We start from the raw sequence: 25136 nt of genomic DNA, 5'->3' as shown, positions 1-25136 counted from the left end.
TGGCTTGTTTAAAAACATTGTAATAATACTGATAATCAGTGGTGGGGTTACGTAATCAGATTACTTTTTTCAAGTAACTTGCAAAGTAATGGATTACTTTTAAATTTACATCAAAATATCTGAATTACTTTTTTTTTCTAATGTTTTTCAAACTTTTTTTCCCCCATTTATCGACTAAGAGCTCTCCTGTCCCAATTTTGAGAAAAAACATGATTGGTGTGAAAGGGGCTTTACATTTTTTTTTTCTGTTCAATATGGTTTTTAGTTTATAAAAATATGAAGTTTTATAAACTTATGTTCCACTGGGTCAAAACTGACCCGGAAATGCTAAAGTCGTATTCAGATTGTAAATGCAATAAGAGGTTACTGAGAGTCTCTTTTGAATGAATGGTTTGTATAGTTAAGTTTAAGAGTATTTTCTTCTCTCCAGTGGGTGAGGGCTCAGATATAAATGGGGTTGACTCAGCTCCTGTGGACATGCAGAAGGCCACATCTGTGTTCAGCCGGCCCGGTGCCAACAGCCGAATGGTGCAGCTGCGTCCCCAGCGCTCCAAGCAGGTGTCTCGACCAATCAGCATGCCCGTGGACCGACTGCTCAACGAGCGCAACAGCCGCAACACCGTCGAGCATGAACAATCACCTGCCGCCATTCAGAAGACCACTGAACCGGAGAAGCCTTCGACACCACGACTCTCAAACTATTCCAGGAACCCCTTCATCGACACTCAGACACTGAGGAGGACATGGGACAGACAGTACAGACATTACGATGTGACACCCAGAACGGCAATGATAGTGGCCAACCTGCCACCTTCTGGCGGGCCGAAACCATCTGAAACGAGTGTTGTACCCCACAGCATCGCAGCTAAAAAAGATGGTACAAGTCAGTCCTGCGGGGCTCCAATATCCTTCCGAGCTCCAAGGACACTAAAACCACCTCCTGGAACGTTCTACAGACCTCCATCAGGAGGCCCATTCAGGTCATTTGACTCGCTGGCAAAAAACGTTTCAGCAGCACCAACCACTACTACAGGAACAGTTTACACAACAGCCATTACCATATTACCAACAGCAGCAACAGTCTCCACAGCAGTGACGACGCCCCCCGCCACACCAACAACACCAGTGACTATCGCTCTAACGGCCAAGCCCACTTTTACAACAGTGACAAGCACTGTATCAGGAGGAGCGGAAGAAGGACTGTCGGAAAGCGAATCGCTAAGCCCCATCACGCTCTCGCCGCCTCAGTCTCCAGGATCCAGCGCTGAGGAGTTTAACCCAACAGACGCCAAACCTCTCTATCAGAGACGCAGTCGCCGTATGCAGGAGCTGGAGCAGCGAGAGGCACATTTTGTTTAAAAAAATGCCAAATCTGTTGGCTTCTGGGGTTGTTCTCTAGGGCAGTTTTTGTCACACTTGGTACAGTATTCTCCTGAAATGTGACAGTGACTGATTCCTCCACAGCCCTCACAATGTCAATGTTGATAGTCTAGTAGATCTGTCTACGACATTATATCTGTATGTCTTTTTGTGCCATACTGTATATATGAAATTGTTTTAATATCCCTTTGCGAAAGGGCAAAAATATTACAGGAGAGGTGAAACGTCTCCGTGAATTTCTTTCTGGATTACTAGTTCTTTGTTAATGTCCCTTTAAGCTACTGTATGAGCCGGAAATATCAGCAAAGATCCAAAACATTTGTGACATTCACTTAACTGTAAGTGAGCACTCTTTTATGTTATTTTGTATATTGTTTCTGAACATTTATGCCAAATGTGTCTCATTCTCAATATCTCCTTCACTGTGATAAGATGGCCAAGAGACACTTCTATATCATTAAATAATCAGTTATATTAATGTGTTATTAAAATCAGAAGTTCTGTGTAATAATTGTATCAACTCAACAGGAGTGTGTATAGTATTGTCTGTACTGTAAATGTATGCCAACATGTTCATTGTGATGCACTTGATAAGCATAACCACCGCATCATCACTGCCTTCGCATGATGTAATACAGTTACTGCCGGCTGTTTTTTTTTATTTCTAGTTTGTCTCTCAGAAACGCTTCTGCTCTTGAATGCATCTGTTTCTGTTTTATTTCAGAGTTACATATGCATTTGTTTTCATTTTGTACACATAACCTGCTGCCATAAACATACCAACAATTCTTGAAGATGTGCAACATGTTTGCAGATTAAATACTTAGTGAAAACTAGTTTTATTTTTTCTGCACATATTTCTTTTCTGTTTTGTCCATTTACATGTACAGTAAAACTGGATTAGAATTTCAGAATGAAAAATGAGTGGCCACTGTGATGCTATGGGTTGTTGCCAGGGCATTGTTATGCAGTCGCTGAGGTGTTTCAAGAGTTCACACTTGCATATAATTAAATAGAGTAAAGGTTATGCGTATTTGGCGTGTTGTCTGAGGGGATAAGCTTTATTTATTTATTAAGTGGGGTTTTTTTTGTGTGTTTTTTTTTTTTGGTTACTAGGTATATTACTGTTGGTTTATTACTGGCTCAAATCAAAATTTGATATTGTCGTGAATGTGTGGTTTGTGTCCCTCGCAGTGATGTTATTGTAAATAAATTATAATTATATTAAAACTAAATCTAAAACCAGTTATGATCATTTTTGATTATTGAAATAAAGCTGAAATAAAATATAAAAATATATAATGTTGACTTGAAATGTTAGAAATGTTGACTCACTAAAAATAAAATGTTTATGTTCTAAAATTATTAAAACTAAAACTGAATTTAAAAATAGATTAAAGCTAAATAGAAATATATATATTTTTAAACTAATAAAAATGACAAAGAATTACTATACACTGAACATTTTTTTTAAATAAAGCAAAAATTATTGGAGTAGATTTTACACATTTTAAACTTTCGTGTTTCAGTCTCTTACTTGCCGTTTCTTTGTAATTGTAAAAATTATTTCTACACTTTTTTTCATTGTAAAATTTTAACTAAAATTGTGTGAACTGTACATATAAAAGTTATATCAGACTCTTAATAAATACTGTAAGAGTTTATAAATAATATTAAAATGTCATCGGCACCAACATTTAGGTTTTTGTTTTCTGGCCCATTTTAACATCGGCCGGGCAAAATCTCTTAAGTTCTAAAATTCTATATAAAAAATGCACAATTAGAGACAAGCGGTGTGGGTAGAATTATGTTTAAAATAATAATAACAGTTATTCCAGCTTTAGCCAACACTTGGCTAATATGATTTTAGCAGGTGAGAATGTTCAATATTTTTTGTCAAAGCTTAATTTAGCTGCTGTATTTTATGTGGAGGCCAAACCAGTGTCCTGCTTCTTGCCTATTGTCCTCACTCCCGGTGTATCTGTAACTGACGGGGACAGACTCTGTCCCTCCTCATCCCTAATTAGACCTGTCACCTGAGCTCCAGCACTGAGCTGCTCAGCTCTGACTCATCCAACCAACAGAAATAGGAGATATGAAATATAATACACATACTCCAAATGCCCATATAATACATATAACACACGTTATTGGCATCTCTTAATCCATCGATCCACCACATGTAAATGTCAAGAAATAGTAGTCATGTTAAAATGGAGGGTTTTGCTGATGGCCAAGTTAACCCAGCAGATTAAAGCAATCAGATTAGTGGTATCAACTGAGTCAGTTAGGAGCTGCAAGTTTGGCTGTTGTGTTTCAGCGACTATCATGGACTGTAATTATATACCTTTATATGTGAATATTGAGGGACTCAAATCTTTTCAGCGCTGAGGTAAGCATACCATTTTTTGGTCATACACTACTGTTCAAACGTTTATGATCAGTAAGATATTTTATTTTCATTTTTTTTTAAAGAAATTAGTACTTTTATTCAGCAAGGATACATTAATTTCATCAAAAGTGACAGTGAAGACATAATTTAACAAGATTTCTATTTCAAATAAATACTGTTCTTTTAAAACGTATTGTTTCTAAAAGAATCCTGAAAAAATGATCAGGTTTTACTCCAAAATATTGAGCAGCACAACTGTTTTTAATATTGAAATAATAATAACTGTTTCTTGAGCAGCAAATCCTCATATTAGAATGATTTCTGGAGGATCATGTGACACTGAAGACTGGAGTAATGATGCTGAAAATACATATTTATGTACATATACAAGAGACTTCCTTCAAAAACATTAAGAAATCTTACTGACACCAAACCTTTGAACAGTAGTGTACATTCACGACAGGTTAAAGTTGTTGGCCTCTGTAGAGAATATGCATGTTATGCCTAAAATAAGGCATTTTAATTCATTGTTTTTAATCATATTCATTTAGCTATAAAGACCAAGTATACTCGCAATATTTCTGTCAAAAGAGACTCTGTAAGATGAAACATTTGTATCTGAACATGAACTCAAAGAGCTTTAATCAGTGTTTGTGTAAAAAGATCACTGTGGAAAATTAGACGTCTAACAGACATAATAACAGCACTGTCTGTGACTGTTTTGGTCTTGTTGCAGTCATTGCTGTGGCTCAAAATAGTTCAGTGGTTCAATGCTAGGCCCATATTTTCCTTTAAAGATTTGTGAGCCAATTTCACATGACTAACAGACAAGTCTCCAAGCACTAAAACTGCTGTTAAAAAAATAATAATAATAATTACACAATTATAAAGGAATGACTGTTGGTCGTCTAAAATCTGATCACATGGTCACATGTAAAGCTCTACAATGCTAACAGTATTTATCTGTCACTTGAATTACTAGAGGCTACAACATTTCTGCAAGTTTTCTCTCAGGTTGATTGTAAGAGTGAAGTATGTGATGTGTTGCCAGGTTTGTTGTGTTTTGCTGACCCCTACAAGGGGTTGAGTTGGAGCCATGAACACAAGCAGCCAGATCCGTCTGCTGCTGTGGAAGAACTGGACACTCCGCAAGAGACAAAAGGTACAATTAACCGATTCAACGGAGTCCGGGACACAAAGCAATCATCATCGCAGTCTGTAGTTTCTAAAGCCTCAAGAAAGACAGCTTATATTTAGAGCGCTCTATTTATATAATTTAATACAAGCCTCAGAAATTTGGTTCTGAGTTTAGGATTAAGGCAATGAGGTGTGACATGCCACAGAAAACCAAAATATAAGACTCTGAAGCGGAAAACGTACTCGGTTAGCTGCTACCTTTCGAAAACGGTTCACTCGTATTGTGTCTCTAGGCGCATTGGGAAAACTCCTTTTCTCGAGAATATTGAAGCCTTTATTTTAAAACGCAGCAGCTGCACAGCCAGCATAGAGCAAGGCTATCAGCGTGCTGTTTGGCTATGCTGTGGGAATTGCACGAACCTATGGCGAAGCGGCACAGCTGCGCGAACCAAGCCACCAGCGAGCTGATCCCGCCAGAATGGGCGGAGCTACAGACTATATAAGCGGCCCATTACGCCATAGGCATCAGGTTTAAATCGACTGAAGTGACAATACCTGGACGTAAAGCGTAATAGCACAGCCGTCTACGCAATAGTCTACGCAATACTCGTTCCTGTTATTCTCTTGAAACCGAGGTTATGCGAGTAATCGAGTACGTTCCCTTTCGAAAACTGTTCACTCGTATTGTGTCGCTAGACTAGCCTGGCTCCGCCCTCCTACGTACTTGCGCTCAATTTTCATTTTCCTTCAGTACTACATCTGGGATTGTGCTGTAGTCTTTGGTCTTCTCCGGTAAATTTTTTTACCGGACCAATCAGCGAACAGATGTTGTGCGTTATTTTGAGTTGAAGTTCAGTAATAGCAGCGGAGAAAATTTGTGAGCGAAGCCATTTGGTCCGTTGTGGCAACGTTGCTGAATATCAAGAAGTTAAAGCCGGAGCAAGAACAATCTTTGCTTAGTTTTGTTGGTGGCCATGATGTTGTGGCCTTCCTCACCACGGGGTTCGACATGACATACGTCACGACCAAACGTTAGCGATTGGTTATGGCAGATCCACAGGGAGCAGATCAAATAGTTTTAGACTTCAATAGAGTACCCGCCTACAAGGAAGTTAACGCTTGTCAATGGAGCGGTGCCTCTATGTACAAATGAAATGTACACGATTTTCTGGTGGGACCAGGCTATCGCTAGACGCATTGGGAACCCAATTTAAAACGCTGTGCTATTTTAGCTAATGACTTCGCCCTGAACTCCAGCCTAAGGCAGCAAGGCCTGGACCATGCCCATGAAGAGGCCATGCCCCTCGTGGAGTGAGCCCTGACGCCTATGGGGCATTAAAGGCCCATTGAGGCTTAGGCTAAAGAGATAGCGTCTACTATCCAGCGTGGCTCGAAGGGGGGACCCTTTGTGGGCCCTGAGGACCATAGATAGGTCCCATAAAGGTATAGAGGGAGGACGAGGCAGGTTCAGCCTCCTTGTTCCCTTGAGGAAGCGTACGACCAAGTCGTTCCTTCCTAAGGATTGGCTGGCCACAGGAGTATGGAAGACCACAATGGCCGCCACGTATACTTTGAGCGTTGAAGGGGTGCGACCCGCGTCCAGTAGCTCTTGCAAGAAGGAAAGTGCCAGTTGTAATTCACATGAGTAGGGGTTTAGGTTCCAAGGTGTGCACCAGCTGGTGAACACTGACCACCTAAGGGCGTAGAGCTGTCTCATAGACGGAGCTCTAGCCTCAGCTATAGTGCTTAGGACTCTTTCCGGGAAGTCCCCGGGTACCTTTTGAGGGGCCATACATGGAGGGCCCACAAGTTGGTACGGGAGTGCCAGATTGTCCTGTTCACCTGAGTGAGAAGGTCCTCCCTCAGGGGTATTGGCCAAGGAGCTGCTCCTGGCATCTGCATCAACTCAGGGAACCATATTTGGGCTTGCCAGAGAGGGGTACTAGGAGAATTGCACGTTTGTTCTCCCTGATTGGTTCGATGGCCTGAGGGAGCATCGAGACCAGAGGAAATGCGTAAAATGCAAGGGCCAATTAGAACAATTCCAGCCGTCTGAACTGAAAAGGGGGCTGGAAGAAGCACGGAAGCTCTTTTTAGGGGTGGTCCGGCCGCAACGAGACTATACCCCCTCCTCTTCCTTTCAATCCTTGGACTAGGAAGGCTTCTGAGGCTCAGGGTCCAGGCTGTCATCGTGGAGGTCTTCATCTGATCCAACAAAAGAGACGAGGCCAGCCGCTTCAAAGGACGGGCGCTGGTCTGCCTTGTTGAAGAGCATCGGGCGAAATCTCTCTCTGTGGAGAGAGCTGCCCTGTGTGAGTGCAGTTTCAGCATGGTTTTTGCCCAGGAAGGAAACGCACTCAGGGTGCTCGTCTGTGCGATGCAGAGGGGCTCTGCATGTGACACAGTCGGGGCGCTGCATTTAGAACAACGCTGCACTGCTCTTTTAGCAGAAATTTGCTTTTCTAGCGGAATGGCTCTTTAAAAGGATACTCGCTGGATGGCCGCAGGGAAATGGGACTCAACTGATGATGGAGTCAAGTCAGAGGCGTTGAACAGGAGGTCACCGTCCACTGAACTGCTGCTGCAGAATTTGCTGCGTTCCGCTGCTGGTCTCTTTGGACGGAGAGAAGGCTTACAAGAAGGAGAAGATCAGCGAAGAGGTGAGTCGTCGCTGAAGGAGATTAATTCTGATGTTTATGGCGAAATGGGCCGCTTATATAGTCTGTAGCTCTGCCCATTCTGGCGGGCTCAGCTCGCTGGTGGCGCCACACGCCCTGATTGGTTAGCGCAGCTGTGCCGCTTCACCATATGTTCGTGCAGTTCCCGCAGCCCAGCCAATCAGCACACTGATTGCTCTGCTCTATGCTGGCTGTGCAGCTGCACTGCGTTTTAAAATAAAGGCTTCAATATTCTCGAGAAAAGGAGTTTTCCCAATGCGTCTGGCGACGCAATATGAGTGAACCGTTTTCGAAAGGGAACTGAGTGTTGGATGTTTTGAAAGAGTGTTTGTTTCGCTTCTAAATATTCAAAGTGTACACTCTAAAAAATGCTGGGTTGTTTCAACCCAATGTTTGGGTCAAATATGGATGAACCCAACCGTTGGGTTTAAACAATTGAATTAAAAAGTTTAAACAACGGTTAGGTTTGTGCATAGCCTGACGTCGTCATACTCAGATTCTAGACAGAATGTGAATCTGATACTGCTCCATTGGGCTGTGATTATGGGGCGTGTTTCAACCGAACCAGGAAAGAAAATGCCTCTGCACTCAATTGGATCGACAAATGCCTTGATCGTGGTTCACTGTTCCCCTTTTAAAATGAATGCACTGTCTACATCTTCTATAACAGACGCGATGGCTGAATCTACACTTCTAAATTATCAGTGGAAGCCATTCTTTGTTGTAAAAGAATTCAATCCAAGCGATCTTTGGTGACGTGGATGATTACGTTACTGTTGATCATCTGTCCCTCATCGTATAAAGCCCGCCCTGACACTTTGGTCCGAACAGCTCTGGTTCGGGCATACTTGCTTCTCAACGGATCAAGTCCAGACCGAACTTCCCGACCTCAAATGTTGTGGGCGGGGCTACGTTCAGCTGGCATCCAGTTTTGGCTAGTTTGGCTCACAGCTGGCTAGTTTTTGCATATTTGATCCAAACAAACAAACCAGCATTTTTTAGAGTGTATTTTTAGGAAATAATGTGTGTACTTTTCTGTCGGCTGTTTAACATCAGGGCAACACTTTTCAGTATGTTTTAATTCTATGCATGATTTATATACTGGTACCAAATCGTTTATTTGTGATTTTGGAGGGTTTTTTTTTATTTTTTTAGATGCATCTGTCAATATTGGTTATTAAATGTTACATCCTCATTTAGCATATTTTTACATTTAGATTACCACTATCTCAAAATGAATATCTGTATCTGAAAATGAATATCAATTCGGTCATACTGTCTAAAATGTTAATGCTTAAAGGGGTGGTAAAATGGCATTTTCACAAGATGTAAAATAAATCTCTCATGTCCCCAGAGTGTGTGTGTGAAGTTTTAGCACAAAATACCCCATAGATATTTTTATATAGCATGTTAAAGTTGTCAGTTTTTGTGGGGTTTGCAAAAACGCACCGTTTTGTGCATGGCCCTTTAAATGCAAATGAGCTACTGCAGAGGTCGGGGTTTCATGAGCTCTTGTGTGTAGCAGCTGTGTGTATTACCTCACGCAGACACACTAAAATGACAGAAACTGTTCTGCCTTTAATGTTAAAACGGAGTCAGACAAAGATGGAGAGACTCAAGAAGAAGTGACAACATGTAGAATGCAACAGGACGTCTCTGAATGGTTAGTTGATGAATTTATGTTGCTGATGTGTAGGAGTTAACTATCTTCAATTAGGATAATCTGTCATGTTTATCTATAAATCACTCGTATAGGAACTGTTGTGAGATGCACTCAGAGTGACTTTCTATTGCATGTGAAAAGAAGGATGCTAAAGTTTGAGGTGACTCACAAATGTACTCTTATACAACAACTTTTCCACTTCTCAACATGGACTGCGTGTCCCGGGGGCGGGGTTTATGTACATTTTAGGGTTGCTGATGTCACTAAACCCGGGAGGAATTTCGTGTAGTCCCTACCAGCCGTTTGTTGTAGTCTTTTTCTTTAAAAGCAAATATCTCCATTTGCTTTGAACTTTGAGCGTTGTCACTTTGCAGATGTTGTTTATGCTCAAACAGCAACATTTCACACTAGCTAAAGTTAGAAAAGTGAAATTCAAACTTTACCACCCCTTTAAATTCAAAACAATTTTAGTTTTTATTGTTTTCTTTTTCATTTATTTATACAAAATAGTATAGAATTTTAATATTGGCCATTTATCAGTTGAATATGCATAACATGAAAATAATTATTGTATTGTTCAAAATTGCTGTATAGTTATTGTGCATCCTTAAATTCTTTAAAAGTAATGCATTATGTATTTATGACCTAACAAAAAACAGTCATTTATTACAGTATTTAGTAATCGAAGCCCATATAAAGTAAGATATTTCCTGTATTTCTGTGCTAATTATGACAAAAGCTGCTTGTTATAAAACTTTTTATCATCAGAAACTGAGTGTATTGATATATAAATAAATTATATAAATTAAATAACCACAATTCATTTTGTGTTTTCAGAAGGTTCTTCAATACAAACAAAAAATGATTGAGTATAGGGGGTAAAGAAGTATCATTTCAGTTTACATATTCTTAGATTGTTGTTTTAATTTGTACAGCTTGAAATGTTAAAAATGCAATAATGTATAAAATAACATTTTATAAACTAATAAATACTTTAAATAGAACAGTATTTATTAATGTGTATAGTAAAAATAGTAGCCTATTGTTTATTGTTAGTTTACGACCTGAGTTTTTTTGTATTACAAAGTGTAACCAGCATTGCTACAATCCTACATTCAGATCTGACGTGTTTCTGAACACACTGCTCTCTTGTTGTGTGTACAGATTCGCTTCCTGGTTGAGATTCTGTGGCCTGTGGTTTTATTCATTGGACTTGTCTGGCTACGAAGAGCAAATCCCTTATATCGCCAACATGAATGTAAGAATACACATTAACATATATAGTTAGCTCTGGCTGTGCAATGTCACACTCACATCCATATATTGATAATGATAAGAGTTTTCAAATAACAAAAAGTTTCCAACAACATCTGTCTGCTCATTATATCTGTAAATGCAGGTCATTTTCCCAGCAAGGCTATGCCCTCAACGGGAATCCTGCCTTGGATCCAAGGTATTTTCTGCAATGCTAATAACCCATGTTTTCGCCATCAAACCCGAGGAGAGTCGCCTGGGGTTGTTTCCAACTACCACAACTCCATGTGAGTCAAACGCTCCTCCACAGCTCAAATCTGGAAGATTTTCCTATCTAGCACATGGTGTGTTGTGTAGGCGTTCAGAGATAGTCCTCTGACACAACTCAGTTTAGATGAAAAATGTGTCTTCCCATGCAGAGGAGTTTTGTAGGAGGTCCAACTAACATTTTGGAATTGTAAATTTAGTCTTATCCCAATAAGAAAGCTGTTTGTTTGTTTTTTCAAGTTAATTCCGTAAAATGGTGGGACTCACCTAACAAATATATTCTATAAACGTTTTGCTTATTAAAATGTTACTCTTACATTTTTAAATGTTTTAATAATGTTTTTTCTTGGTTATGTGAACTTAATGGGAAAACAAACATAATGGGAATGTTACTTTTCAATGTTTTCCTAACATAATGAAACATTAGGTGAACATCCAACTAAACGCTTCAGGTAAAAATATTCAATGGACGATAGATTTTGAGAACATTATAAAGACCAGATACCTATGAACGAATGTTTTATTAACTTTTCTGGAAATATGTTTGTTCATAACTTTGAGAGAACCTTGTTTTACTTCCAATCCAGGTTCCAGGTTATCATTGTTATTCATTTCTTTCTACCGTCCTTAGACTGGCACGGTTTTACATAGATTCTCAGGAGCTGCTGTTCAACGACACTGAGTTCCATCAGCTTGGTCGTTTGTGGCATGAAATCACTATCATGAGCAACTTCATGGAGACGCTGCGCACCAATCCTGAGCTGGTGGCAGGTATGTAGAGCGTCTGCTGTCTGACCCATAACCTGGCCCTCAGAGGAACTGATGAGACCTCTTTAATGGATCTGAGTGATGGATGGAGAGAGTGGGCATTTCCCCTCTTGTGCTTCCACTCCTCACATACCTGTTTCCTTTTCCTGCTCCCTCTAATGGGTTGATGACTAGTCCTTATAGTGTGAGGGAAAACCCAAGTCTTTAGATGATGTGAATTTTTCTACTTTGGGAAAGTAATTTATTTTTTAGGAAAATGTCCAGTGATCAAGATTTTTCTAAATAGGATGTGTTCTCTTATTTAGTTTTGTTTGTCCTGGGACAACATTCCTGTCAAATATAGTCCTAGCCATTAGCTAGCAATGAAATCAGAGGGAAATTATTTCTCATGTTATTCAAAACATGTAAGAATTTCTTTCTACTGTGGAACATGAGGTGAAATTTTAATGAATGGCTCTTTTTAATATAATTACTCTACTGTTTTTAAAAGTCTTTTATGCTCCCCAAGGCTGCATTTATTTGATCAAAAATACGGCAAAACTGTAATATATTACTATAATTAAAAATAAACGTTTTTTTTACAATGTATTTTAATAAATTAAGTGTAATTTATTCCTGTGATTCGAAGCTGAATTTTCAGCATCGTAACTCCAGTCTTCAGTGTCACATGATCCTTCAGAAATCATTCTAATATGAAGATTTGCTGCTTAAGAAACATGCATTATTTTTTATCAGTGAAGCATTTTTTTCATGATTCTTTAATGAATAAAAAATTTCATAAAAGTTTCATAAAAGTAAATTTGAGTATTATTCATAAACATCTCGTCTACTATATTCCAGAAATGTTCTAGGACCAATTAGGATTTTGATCCAGGGACACATCCTACTTTGAAAAATATCTCATCACAGTGAACATTTGCATCTTATTAATGTCACATAAAAATAATTTTCATAATATGTCTTATAAAATCTTTTATACAAGTAACAGCCCTATTAGTTGATCTCTGAACACCTTTAACTGCCGTGAATTAGTTGGATCTGTCAGCACTTACTCCACACACGACTCCCATGTCGTAACCTTTCAGCAACAGTGTATACTGTTGAGCGACAAAGCTTTCAGCAAAGAATTCAGTGATCAAGTGATCCATTGAAGCACTTTGTCAGCACAGTTTGTCCTCTGTGTGAATATATGTCAAAGTCATTATACACGCTGGTCAGCACTCTGCTGCAATGTTAAGAGTGCTTCAGTGAAGAAGCTGTGGAATGCATTCTCCCCATTCCACATGTACGTAACTAGGCCACAAAAAGGGGAATATTTGTATCTCAAGTAAAAGTTTTGAAGGATTTAGTTTAAAACAAATATTTTATGACTTTACATACTTAAATGAGGCTTGGACTTTTATTGTCTGGACAATAAATTGAGTGAAAAACTTACAGCGACAAATTGGCAGCGAGTTTTGCGTAGGCACTCACATTTTCTTACATTTTCATTGTACAAATGTAGTTATAAATACAGACACTTTGATTTTTTCCCCTTTATGTATTCGCACATGTAGGCTACATTGATGTTTAATCATATATTTCCCTCCATGTCCTTTCCTTTCCCCTGTGCTATCAGGTAAAGGACTGAAAGTGGAGTACATTCTGAAGGACGACGAGAGTCTAACGTCATTCCTACTGCGGGACGTTGGGCTTTCAATAGCTGTTGTGAATGATCTTACAAATGCACTATTGCGGGTGGAGCAAGTAAGTTATGGCAGCACAATGGCTGCTTCTCTTGTGAGATGTTTGCTTTCATAAAGGCTTGATCAGCTTCCACTGCAACAAGAATCTTGCCACGCAGTCACATCCTCATTACACTCCTATCGGGACTCACTAGATGTTTCCAGCGAAATCTAGTGGGTTTGTGTTGTCTTTTATGATGTTTAACAGTCACTGAGACTGAGAGCCCTTCCTGAGGTTGTATGTCATTGTCTTGGTGACGTAAGTCTTCTTTTGTTTCACGCTGGCCTCCCACACACAGGCTGATTTATTGTGCAGTCCATTGTCTCAGTGATTTTAAGCACTCTTAAGTAGACTGCTTTGATCCGACACATTACTAAGTGCATCTCGGTATATTGTGACACACAGCATAATGCACAGTAGAGAGATATTTCTGGAAATCTGTTTTTGAATGATTTCTTCAACACAAATTTACAATTTTTTCAAACCCCATTTTTTTCAAGATAACAATGAGACTTAATAGAGATCAAATATAACCATATTCTTAAGTCTCCTGCTTCTCAGAAATGTCTTCCTACGAAAAATATTACCTCAGTAATCTTATTTTTGTCCTCTAGAGTTTCAAAAAGTCTTACACTGTAAAAAATGATAGTAATTTCACAGGGACTATAAGTAACTTTTTAGGTAATTTATAATCTAAAATCAATATTTTTATTCATAAATATGTCCCCAATGGTGTACAAAGACCTCTGCCAATTATCTGATTTATCCTCGTAAACGAAGAATTTATTATCTTTATATACATGGGACGGGTAGGTCCACGGAGGCTTCCATGTAGTTCCGCCATCTTGAAAAACTATAATAGCAGAGAGGGACAAAAAGTAGGCAGGAGAAAGAATTCAAAAGAGACGCTGAAGTTGCCTGCTTTCTTCTCCTCGACAGGTAAGTCAATGTTACAGTCTTAATTACAAGTTTTTTTAATTGATTTTTTGTTTACTTTATTATATAGACAGAAAAAACATTTACAGTTAAAAGTTAAACAGGCTCTTGAATAGCAGCTATTGAGTAAAGTAGAGAAGGCGCTAAAAAAAGTTTGTAAGTTTACTTTTGTAAGCTAGAAATTCGATACAAATACATTTTAATAGAGCATATGATTGTTCTTGCATTGTTTGCATAGCTAAGTCTACTTCAATTTTTATGTTATCTGATATTTTCTGTTATTTATCATTTATACTGTGACCTCACATTCTGTATGTAGCTCTTGTAGCTGCTGGGCATCTTTGTCGTCGTTGTATTGACTCTCACTCTCCTCCTCTTCCTCGTCGTCCACCTCCTCACCTAGATCCCAGTGATCCACTGCCTCTCTGTCCTCTACCTCTACTTTTTCCTCTCCCTACTGTTGAATCATCTGATAATGATATCTAACAATGCACATACTTCAAAAAAATATAACGAGTAAACAAGGCATAACTACTAATTACAATAGTTCATGTTTTTGACACTCATTACTTCATACTGTAACATTCGTTTGTTCGTTGTGTCAATTTTGAAGTTTGTTTGAAATAACAAACCTGTTCACCTGAAGGAAAACTCGACGAAGTGCTATTAGAAGACATCCTGTCATAGATTTTTGGTACATAACAGCTACCGTAGATGCAACACGCATTTGAAAACGCGAGGCGCTGGAGAGCACAATTCGTTTGAATGCAAAATACAATTTCACCGCTAGATGGGAGTAATTCTTACTTAATGCCCTTTAAAGGTATGCTATGAAACTTTTGGCCCTCTAGCGGTTATAAAACGAAACTATGCATTTTGCAGAAGAACATTGTTTTGGTTGTGCTTCGGTTCTACATGACTGTGTGGATGAATATGGTTCATAAAACATTCACTAATAGGCTTAAGAGAATCGATGGAAATGAGCAGACTAGCTGAAGACATTACTGTAGCTATACCCTCTAATAGAGGGTCCTAATACTTCCTTGAAAATAAATTCCAGCACAGCACTACAACAACCATAATGAAATGACCCTTCACAACAGATAATGCTTTACAATGAACTGTTAGATAGCTACATATGGAGATTTATCTGTTCATTAAAATACTCACCTGTTGAGTAATAAAAACGGCATCTCTGCCTTTACAACATTTACAACATTAAAAGCCAATGTTGATCCTCATTTTATTACGAGCTCTGTTACATTCTCCTCTGTTCGGCATCTTTTTAAACGGGTGATTCTCCGGAGGTTTGAGATTCAGTTCCTCCGTTAGTCTCTCACTCGTTGCCACAACTAACCTATGCCGCAATTTTCATCAAATTCTTCCCAAACCAAATAGATTTGAGCAAATTTGTTATCCTCATTTATTGCATATCTCTATACTCCGACTATAATGTTAACCATTGTCTATATTTTTGTATAGTTTATGCAAAACAAAGTTTTTCCAATGAAACATAATGTAACTTAGAACTGAAATTAGCCTTTCATAGCTATGTAAGAATAACCACTGAGCAATAAAAAATAAACATCGTCTGTGCAGTCTCATCTTCACTAAGCAGAGCTTTAATTCTGGACATGCTGAACTTTGCCAAAAAATCTGTTCCTATGTTTCCAGTTTGCATATGGTGTCCCGGATCTGACTCTGAAGGAGATCGCCTGCAGTCAGGCTCTTCTGGAGCGATTCCTCATCTTCCCCAGCCGCAGAGGATTGTACGGGGTCCACAACGCCATGTGTGCCCTTTCCCAGCAGAGACTGCAGAAGATCGAGGATGTACTTTATGCCAACTTAGACTTCTTCAAGCTCTTCCGACTGGTCAGTCATGACACTTTCTCTTTACACATTGTTAATCTGTTATTCTGCTGTTTAGAGAAATAAGATGTAATTCAATCCCAAAATATGACCAAATGTAATGCCTGAAAATGATAATTCTAAAACGAAATGGATTGAAAATGTTGTGTATAAGTACATTCAAGGCTGACTACATGAAATGTAAATGATGTACCACTCATATATATATATATATATATATATATATATATATATATTTTTTTTAAAGAAATTAATACTTTTATGCAGGAAGGATGCATTAAATTGATCAAAAGTGACAGTAAAGATGTTTAGTTTACATTCTTACACACAAACAAATTTGATTTAAAAAAAATGCTGTTCTTTTGAACTTTCTATCCATTGAAGAATCCTGAAAAATTGTATCACGGTTTTACAAAAATATTGAGCAGTATTGAACCTTTTTTTAACATTGATAACAATAAGAAATATTTATTGAGCATCAAATCAGCATATCATAATGATTTCTGAAGGATCATGTGACACTGAAGACTGGAGTAATGATGATGAAAATTCAGCTTTGCTAAAACAGATATTTTAAATTGTAAAAATATTAATTTTTAATTTTAATTTGTATAAATGCAGTCTTGGTGAGCATTAGAGACTTCCTTCAGAAACGTTAAAAATTATATTATAATGTTCTCTCTCTGTAACTCACTCTCTGTTTGCCTTATACATTTTTAAACCGGTATGTTTTGTTTCAGGGAAATGTAAATATTTTTCATAAAGTTTATCAGGAAATATTTAGGTCAGAGTCAACAGTAATTAACTTTCATTAATGTACTCCTCTATAGTATGTTGTATACAGGAGCTGTACGGATGTCACCTGATGTGTCACATGCTTTGGAATTATGAAAAAGCTGCTCTAAACACATCATAAGTGTTGGCAGGTGGTGCACTAAACTAAGAATGTGGATCATGAGCCAGACCTACTTACCTGTTGTTAGATTTTAGGAGACCTATGAATACCACTGCTGAAGTAACACTACTTATCAGCTTTCTCTTTCTGAGTCTCTATCTCTCTCTCTCTCTGTGAGGTTCAGCCTAGGCCAAAGCAGATGGTAGCGTTAGCATGGTGACACTACTTGTCCTAATTTACTAATGAGATTAATAAAGACACACCCTCTCGGTGATAAGGACTGCAGAAGCAGTTGCTGTTCTTCGAGCAGTTATGCTGTCTCGTGATGATGTTAAGCTTTCGGAAGAGGTTGTTGCTAATCTTGCATCTCTCTACTCATATCTTAAACACTGACTCACCCCATTATGGTGTGGGCCTCACACATCAGAATGGATCCATACCTAAATTTGAATTTGTTAGAACAGTGCCCAAACAACGTTTTGTTTTTTGTAAAACATTATCAAATCACCCACATGGCGTAAGTGGTGTTCAGAAGAACTGGCAAGTCATTTCAGAGGAAGAGGCAGAGCAAGTTATTATATTTTCATGAAAGATTATGAAGGCTACATTTTTTTTCATTCAGAATAATGTGTACCAATAAATTGTCAAGTAGCAATGCAATGAGGAAAGATCATCTTGGTTACTGAGAATGACATGCTATTGGGTCAGTGTACGACTCTTGACTTGGGAATGGCAGAGGATAAGTGAGTTATAAAGGGAAGGGATCTCAATTTAAACCAGAAATCACTAAAATACATCTTTGACTGGATCTATGAATAAATCTATGACTGCAGCCTACTTGCTTTTTAGGCAAAACAACGAATGATAAAATCTAAAGCTGGTATTCCGTCATACAGGATATGAATTGCATCAAGTCATGGATGATGCAATCAAAACAAAGCTTACATCACTCTGCTGAGCAAATTTCCCTATATCAGCTCTAGAAATCAGGGGGTGCAAAACTCAGTTCCATGGGGGAGCCACCCTGCTCCTACTCATACAGTACCTGTAGTTTTCAAATAAGCCTGAAGGACTTGATGAGCTGGATCAGGTGCGTTTAATAGGGTTGAAGTTAAACCCTGCAGGGCTTCTTTTTTGTCAGTGTTTGATTTTGCAAAGGGACATATTTCTGTTTAGCCAAAGTGAGCAGAGATGCAATGTGAACAATGCAGATAACTTCAAATTGAGCAAATGGAGCCCATCAATGCTTGAAGACTATTGCTGGACAGTGACAAGAGATGCTCCCATTAATGAATACAAGAGATAAGTAGCACCAAGCAGACACAGAATAAGACTAAACTATGTACATAATAGTTTTTTTGCATTTTGTTTCATAATAAATTGGATTTATGTAACCCCTTTGCTGATTTTGAAAGGGTTACATTAACAGGACAGGTGACAGGAAGGCTACTATCTACACAATATACACAGACGTAAAATGTAAAACCATAAAAATGTTTGGGATCTATTTAAATAAAAATGTATGATGTAAAAAATATATTTACATACACTAGGTGCTGTTCAAAAGTTCATTAAGAAATCATGGTTGTATCAGTGTATCACGGTTTCCACAAAAATATTAAGCTGCACAACTATTTTCAACATTGATGATAGTAATAAATGTCAAATCAGTGTATTAGAATTATTTCTGATGGATCGTGATAAAAAAAGAAAGAAAATGCTGCCTTGGTGAGCATAAGAGACTTATTTTTAAAACATTTAAAATCCTTTAAAGCTGCAGTGTGTGACTTTTAGCGGCATCTAGTGGCGAGGTTACAAATTGCAACCAACAGAAATTACGTTGGCCGACAGGAAAATGTGTCTTCGTCTGAGACATCAGATAGTGGCCATTTAAACAATGAGGTTTCTTAACAAAGATAAATTAAGAAATGATGTTTACTTAATTATTTAGTAAAACGATATGTTATTGCGGATTTTATTGTTACTTGTTCATCATTGTGTCAGTGTTTTATTCGCTGACTTTAGCTTCTTTGTACGAAGAAAAACATAGTGACGAAATGCGCTCTATAGTAGTTTGTCTGTTTTTTAGGGACTGTTGAAACATATCGGCACAAAATTGCTATTTCGAAGTAAAGGGACCCACGGTGTATCTAGATAGAAACTGCTCGTTCTTAGGTAATAAAAACATAACGGTTCATTATGTAAGGTCTTTATACACCACTGAAAACATTGATGTATATGATATTGCTTTCTGTCGACAGGTCCTTCTAAATATTACACAATGCACCTTTAAATGTTGATATGTAATGTATTTAATGTGTACTTTTAAAACAGTATTAAAATTACAATATAAAGCTATTGAAAAACATGTTTAGAATTGTGTAGCCTACTCAAAGTAATTATTATATATTGATTTGTAACCTAATAAATTTTGACATTTCCGTTTTTACTTGGTTTCACATAAACTTCTTTTTCCTTCTCTCTGTGGTTCAGTTGCCCGTGGTCCTGGATAATCACACGACTGGGATGGACCTGCAGTTCTGGGGTCGAGTGCTTTCAGCAGTGTCTGACAAGCTTCAGGAGGTAAGACTGCTTGAGAAAGCTCAGCTCCGCTCCCCCTTTCAAGACCCTTATTTTAGCATCCAGGAAGCGCCTCACTTCCCTTCAGCTCTTCAGAAAGCTCCAAGAAAGAGGTCAGGAACGTGTGTGTGGATCGTTTTTGTCTATCGCATCAAAACCTCAGTTGTACGGTTAAATCACCACAATCTCGTGAAGAGGGCAGAAAGCGTTTATATGACCAGTTCATGTGTGAACATGCATGTGTGTCATCACTCCTGTTTTATTATTATGTCGAAAGGACATTCCACTGAGGTCACATCCTGAAGGTGGAGTACATTTCTTTCCCTTTTGCTTGGGTGACAGAAAGCCTGGCAAACTATTGCTATCACCCATCTCTAAATCCATCTTCGCTGAGTGGGTCTGAATGTATGAATGGGAAGTAGGGAGTAAAAGTGTTAGTTTAGTCGAGGTTGAGCAATGTCTCATTACTCATACTGAAAGCCTCTATGGAAATCTTCATGTTTTCACCTACACTTATCTTGACCTGGTTTGTCTTACTGTGGCTATCATAGTGTGAATTAGAGTTCACGACCCATGGAAAAGTGCTGGATCTCACGTTCACTCGTATTTTGACACAGAACAGTGTTTGCTAGGCTTTGTGGTTCAGTCTGGAGATGAATATGAACATTACAGCTGTGAGGATATTTGCCCCCCACAGGAATTCTCCCTGATGCATTTCCCTTAACATCAGAGATAACATCAGATTACATGATGTCTTTTATATTGTTGTAGAAATTGTTTTCTTTAATACACTCTGTGTGTGTAATACACAAAAATGAAAAATCTGTCATAATTTACTTATTACATCATTGCCCGCATGTCGTTCCAAGCCTGTGTGATTTTATTTCTTCTGCAGAATACAAACAAAGGTATTCTGAAGCTAGTTTAATCTTTTTCTTCTTTAGTCACTGGAGCCCAAAACAGCATTGGACATTGTATGGACAAGAAACACTTTTTTGTTGTTGTTGTTGTTTAATTCTATACAAAGTTTACCAGCTGGATTAGATTGATCCTGCATGGCAGAATTCAAATCGGATCAATTCCAAACCTGGTTCTCACCTTATGTTTACCTCCAGGATGCCACATTCAGCCACAACTGTACATGAAGGTTTATTTAGGGATATCCTCTTCAAGGAGATGCATCTTTAGATTGCCACGTGTTTTGAGAATAGTTCTGGCAGATTAGAGATGTTGACCTGGATGGAGAGGTTCAGACAAGGTCGGTCAAACAATTAGGCAACTTACTTTAAGCGACCTAGGCTAGGGCACATCTAGGGCACATCTCTTGCCTTTAAAAGAGCTTTTTTTTCATTTACAACATCAAATTCTTAAACTTCCATTTGGTAACTGTACCATTTGTCTAAAATAATAATAAAGAATGAAGAGGTACTCCCAGGTTCATAAGGTTTGGGGTCGGTAAGATTTTTTACTGCTTTGAAGGAAGTCTCTCATTATCTCATAATTCTCTATTTAAATGTATTTGATTAAAGATACAGTAAAACTAATGTGAAATATTGTGATATAGTATTGTTAAACATAACTGTTTTCCATTTTAGTACATTTTAAAATGATTTAAAATGTAATTTGTTCCTATGATGGGAAAGCTGAATTTTCAGCATCATTACTCCAGTCTTCAGTGTCACATGATCCTTCAGAATTCATTATAATATGCTGATTTGCTGCTCAAGAAACATATATTATTATTAATGTTGAAAACAGTTGTGCTGGTTAATGTTTAGGTGGAAACTGTGACACTTTTTTTCCCTTCCAAATTTCAAGCATTTACTGACCCCTGAAATTTAGCGGTCGTGTTCAGTACAAACATTTGACTGGTAGTGTATGTGTAACGATGAGGCAGGAATGAAGCGGACAGAGAATCCAATTGCAAGCACTACTTTAATGAAACAAATAGGTAATCCAGGGCAAACAACAGAACATGGAACTCAGGACAGGAACAAGGAACAGCAAACAGCTACAAGCAACAACGACTGAAAAACAACAACTGAACAAGCACAGAGGTTTAAATACACAGGCAAACAAGCTAAACAAGATAACAAGGGGGCAGGGCTAATTAGAAACACCTGGAGAGACTAATTAACAAGAAAGACTACAAAGGACTACAAACCATGGCACAGAACAGGAAATAACAAAAGTCCACACAAGACAAGGAGAACACCAGACAGGAATCATGACTTAGGGTGCTTCTCATTTCTTATTTGTGCATCCTCGTTTCCTTTCCTCGCTTCCTTTCCTAGCGTCTCAGCTCCACCCCTGTAGGTTGTGAGGGAAGAACGCAATGAAAGAAAATGAGGAAGGAGTAATCGAATGAAAGCTTTTTTTATACATTGGAATACTTGATCACTCGAGCGTCACTTCACAGCGTCATCAGCAGCGCTCAAAGGATCTGCCCTTATGTTGTTGAAGTTTGTTTATTTAAGAAATTCATAATGAATAATAATAATGCAAGATACCCTGTTGAAATATGTGAGATGTGTGGTTTATATAAACAGCAAGGGTAAAGTACAAATTCAAATTATTGTGACCGATGTGAAGGGGGAGGAGAATGTATACGTGCGTCACGTATAGTCAATAAAACACTTCCGCATAGGATACACCTGTGTATCCTCGCTCATAACTCCTCTGAAAGCCTCCTCACTCCTCGATCCTCGACTCCTCGCGGTGCAATTAGAGAATTGAGATGTCCTTCAAGATGGCTGTGCTTGATTGGTTTCCGGGTCATAGGATGGAGGACAGAGGAGCTAGGAGACGAGGAGGGATATTGAGAAGCACCCATAGCCTCCCACTTAAGTAGCGTATTCCAGACGCTCCTCAGGAAAACAGTCCAGGGAGGTGCATGATGGGAAATGTAGTCCGTGATAACCAAGGGAGTGTGTGGCTACTCGTGACAGTATGCTTTAAGGAATACATCCAATTTTATAGTTATTCTCGGTTATTTTATAGTTGTTATTAGTTATTCTCAAGTAAGAGAGGTGCTATTATAGCCATAATGACTTATACCCTTAAAGACATAGTTAACAAAGCAAAGCTTTTTTTTCTTTTTCTGTTGATCACAAAAATAGATGTTTTGCAGAATGTCCAAGTTGCTCTTTCCTATGCAATTAAAATAGCTGGTAATTCAAGCTCAAAAAGGTTCAAGATTTTTTGGGCTGAAAATCTTGCCTTCCTCCATATCTCCTGCCCTGTTGCATTTAACACCCAATATACATAAATAAATTTGTACATACTGTAGTTGTTATAGTTTTGATTTTTAAAATCAGACTGTAAAAAGTTTACATTAGCTAACATGTCCTTTCTCTCACAGCTTGCAGAGAGGCCCAGCTCCCAAGACTTGATACGGGTCTTGTACTCCATCTTCCAGCCTGGGGGTCCCTCTTCCTTCACACAGCTGATGTCCACTGTGTCAGATCTGTTCTGCGGATACCCTGAGGGGGAGGGCAGCCGGGTCTTCTCCTTTAACTGGTACGAGGACAACAACTACAAGGCTTTCCTAGGCATCAACAACTCAAGAGGACATGAGAGCTACACCTATGACAAGACAGCAAGTGAGAGCTGTTAATCTGTTTCAGTTTGTTTCTTTTTTTTTTATCGCTTTTACTTTTGCTTTCTTTTACTTTCTATTCTTCACCTTCTCTTTCTTTTCTTGTTCTGTTGCTTATTCACTCTCTCTGTGGCCCACAGCTCCATTCTGTAATGCACTGATGCAGAACCTGGAGTCGAACCCTATTACTAAAATCGTGTGGAATACAGTGAAGCCTCTGGTGATGGGGAAGATCCTGTACACCCCAGACTCCCCGGCTGTCAGAAAGATAATAAAGAGTGTAAGATTTAAATATCCACCCACTCGCACACATTCATTGTCAACCAAATCATATTCTACCATTCAAAAATATTTGGGATAGGTTGGTAAGATTTTCTCTGAAAGAAGTATCTTATACTTATGAGGCTGCATTTATTTGATCAAAAATACAGCAAAAACAGTCATATTGTGAAATATTATTACAATTTAAAATAACTGTTTTTTTATTTAAATATATTTTAAAATGCAATTTATTCATGTGATGCAAAGCTGAACTTTTAGCATCATTACTCCAGTCTTTAGTGTCACATGATCCTTCAGAAATCATTATATGCTTATTCGATGTTTAAGAATTCTTTTATTTCTTAATATTTTTGTGGAAACAGTGACACATTTTTATCAGGACTCTTTGATGAATAGAGTTTAAGAGCATGTATACAGTGAGATATAAATGTTTTGTAACATTATAAAAGTCTTTACTTTTGCCTTTCGAATAATTTAATGTGTCCTTTAAGAGAAGAAGAAGAAAAAACTTACTGACCCCAAACTATCGAATTTGTACAGATAAAAAAATCTGGGTTTCACTTTATTTTGATGGTCCCTTTAACACATTATGTGACTATAAATAACATTGCACCTACATGTCTACTAACTCTCATTAAAGTATTAGTAGAGTATTAGTAGACTGATAGGGTTAGAATAAGTTAACATGCACTTGCAAAGTTACTTATAGTTAGCAGAATGTCTATTCGAGGACCATCACAATAAAGAGTAAGCAGATATTAAGCAGACAGTCTACTAATACTCTCCTATGAGAAGTAGACATGTAGTTGCAAAATTAGTCAACAGAATGTTCAAAAGGGTCCATCAAAATCTGACCCCCCCCCCCCCCCCAAAAAAAAAAAACCTGAACATGAATTTGAGAATGTCTCAATATTTGGTTTATCTCTCTTTCTTTAATAACAGCAGCACATGAGCTGCATGAACTCCACAAGTGTAAAATCTGACGATCATTTTCTGCATGTTAATTTGAGATAATCCAGCAAGCGTATTGCGTGCTTCAAAAGTCTGGGTTACACTGGAATATATTTCCATCTTTATGGTTGTTTCACTGAGCTGTGTGTGTGTGTGTTCTCCAGGCCAACACTACTTTTGAGGAGCTAGAGAGGTTGCAGAAAATGGGTAAGGTCTGGGAAGAGGTGGGACCACAGCTCTGGGAGTTCTTTCAGAACAGCGTCCAAATGAACATGATACGGGTAACATATCTGTTTCTTTTCATCTCATACCCACACATACAGTACATGCACACAGACACATACACACACCTCTCTTCACATGCCACATTATGCCAACAAACATCCGAATATCTAATCCACTGCCCTCCTTTAGTCTATGTATGATCTCTCATGGGATTAAGTTTGAATTTTTATCATCTCTCATGATATGGTATCTTTAAGTAAATCCATTCTCAAATATCGTCTGAGATTATTCGTATAAACTGCTGTTTAAAAGTTTTGGGGTTAGTAAGATCTTTTAAAAAAGAATAATACCTTTCAGAAATGCATCATTGATCGAAAGTTACATTAGAAACTATTTATATTTCAAATGAATGCTGTACCTTTGAACATTCTTTTCATCAAAAAATCCTGAAGAAATGGATCATTCCTTCCTCCAAAAAAAAAAAAAGCAGCACAGCTGTTTTCAACATTGATAATGATCAGCTTATTAGAATGATT

At 38.1% G+C, this 25136-nt stretch overlaps 2 protein-coding genes across 6 annotated transcripts in view; both read left to right on the top strand.

Annotated features, from left to right (window-relative positions):
• arhgap29b (Rho GTPase activating protein 29b) overlaps positions 1-2625 on the top strand; it is a 46553-nt gene extending 43928 nt beyond the window's left edge. For all 4 annotated transcript variants that reach the window (XM_077225395.1, XM_077225413.1, XM_077225405.1 and 1 more), the window contains one exon: positions 431-2625. In XM_077225395.1, coding sequence (XP_077081510.1) covers positions 431-1359 — 929 coding nt within the window. In that variant the 3' untranslated portion in view covers positions 1360-2625. The remainder of the gene's footprint in view (positions 1-430) is intronic.
• A 954-nt stretch (positions 2626-3579) lies between these two features.
• abca4b (ATP-binding cassette, sub-family A (ABC1), member 4b) overlaps positions 3580-25136 on the top strand; it is a 54584-nt gene continuing 33027 nt past the window's right edge. For both annotated transcript variants that reach the window (XM_077225372.1, XM_077225364.1), the window contains exons 1-11: positions 3580-3772; positions 4824-4934; positions 10415-10508; positions 10650-10791; positions 11403-11542; positions 13158-13285; positions 15875-16072; positions 19458-19547; positions 22906-23146; positions 23283-23422; positions 24540-24656. In XM_077225372.1, coding sequence (XP_077081487.1) covers positions 4869-4934; positions 10415-10508; positions 10650-10791; positions 11403-11542; positions 13158-13285; positions 15875-16072; positions 19458-19547; positions 22906-23146; positions 23283-23422; positions 24540-24656 — 1356 coding nt within the window. In that variant the 5' untranslated portion in view covers positions 3580-3772; positions 4824-4868. The remainder of the gene's footprint in view (positions 3773-4823; positions 4935-10414; positions 10509-10649; positions 10792-11402; positions 11543-13157; positions 13286-15874; positions 16073-19457; positions 19548-22905; positions 23147-23282; positions 23423-24539; positions 24657-25136) is intronic.

This window comes from Siphateles boraxobius, unplaced genomic scaffold (genome assembly GCF_051911475.1).
Source record: "Siphateles boraxobius isolate OS27281-9 unplaced genomic scaffold, OSU_SipBor_1 1, whole genome shotgun sequence".
In the NCBI taxonomy this organism is placed as follows: Eukaryota; Metazoa; Chordata; class Actinopteri; order Cypriniformes; family Leuciscidae; genus Siphateles; species Siphateles boraxobius.
This window is presented reverse-complemented; position numbering and strand designations above follow the sequence as displayed.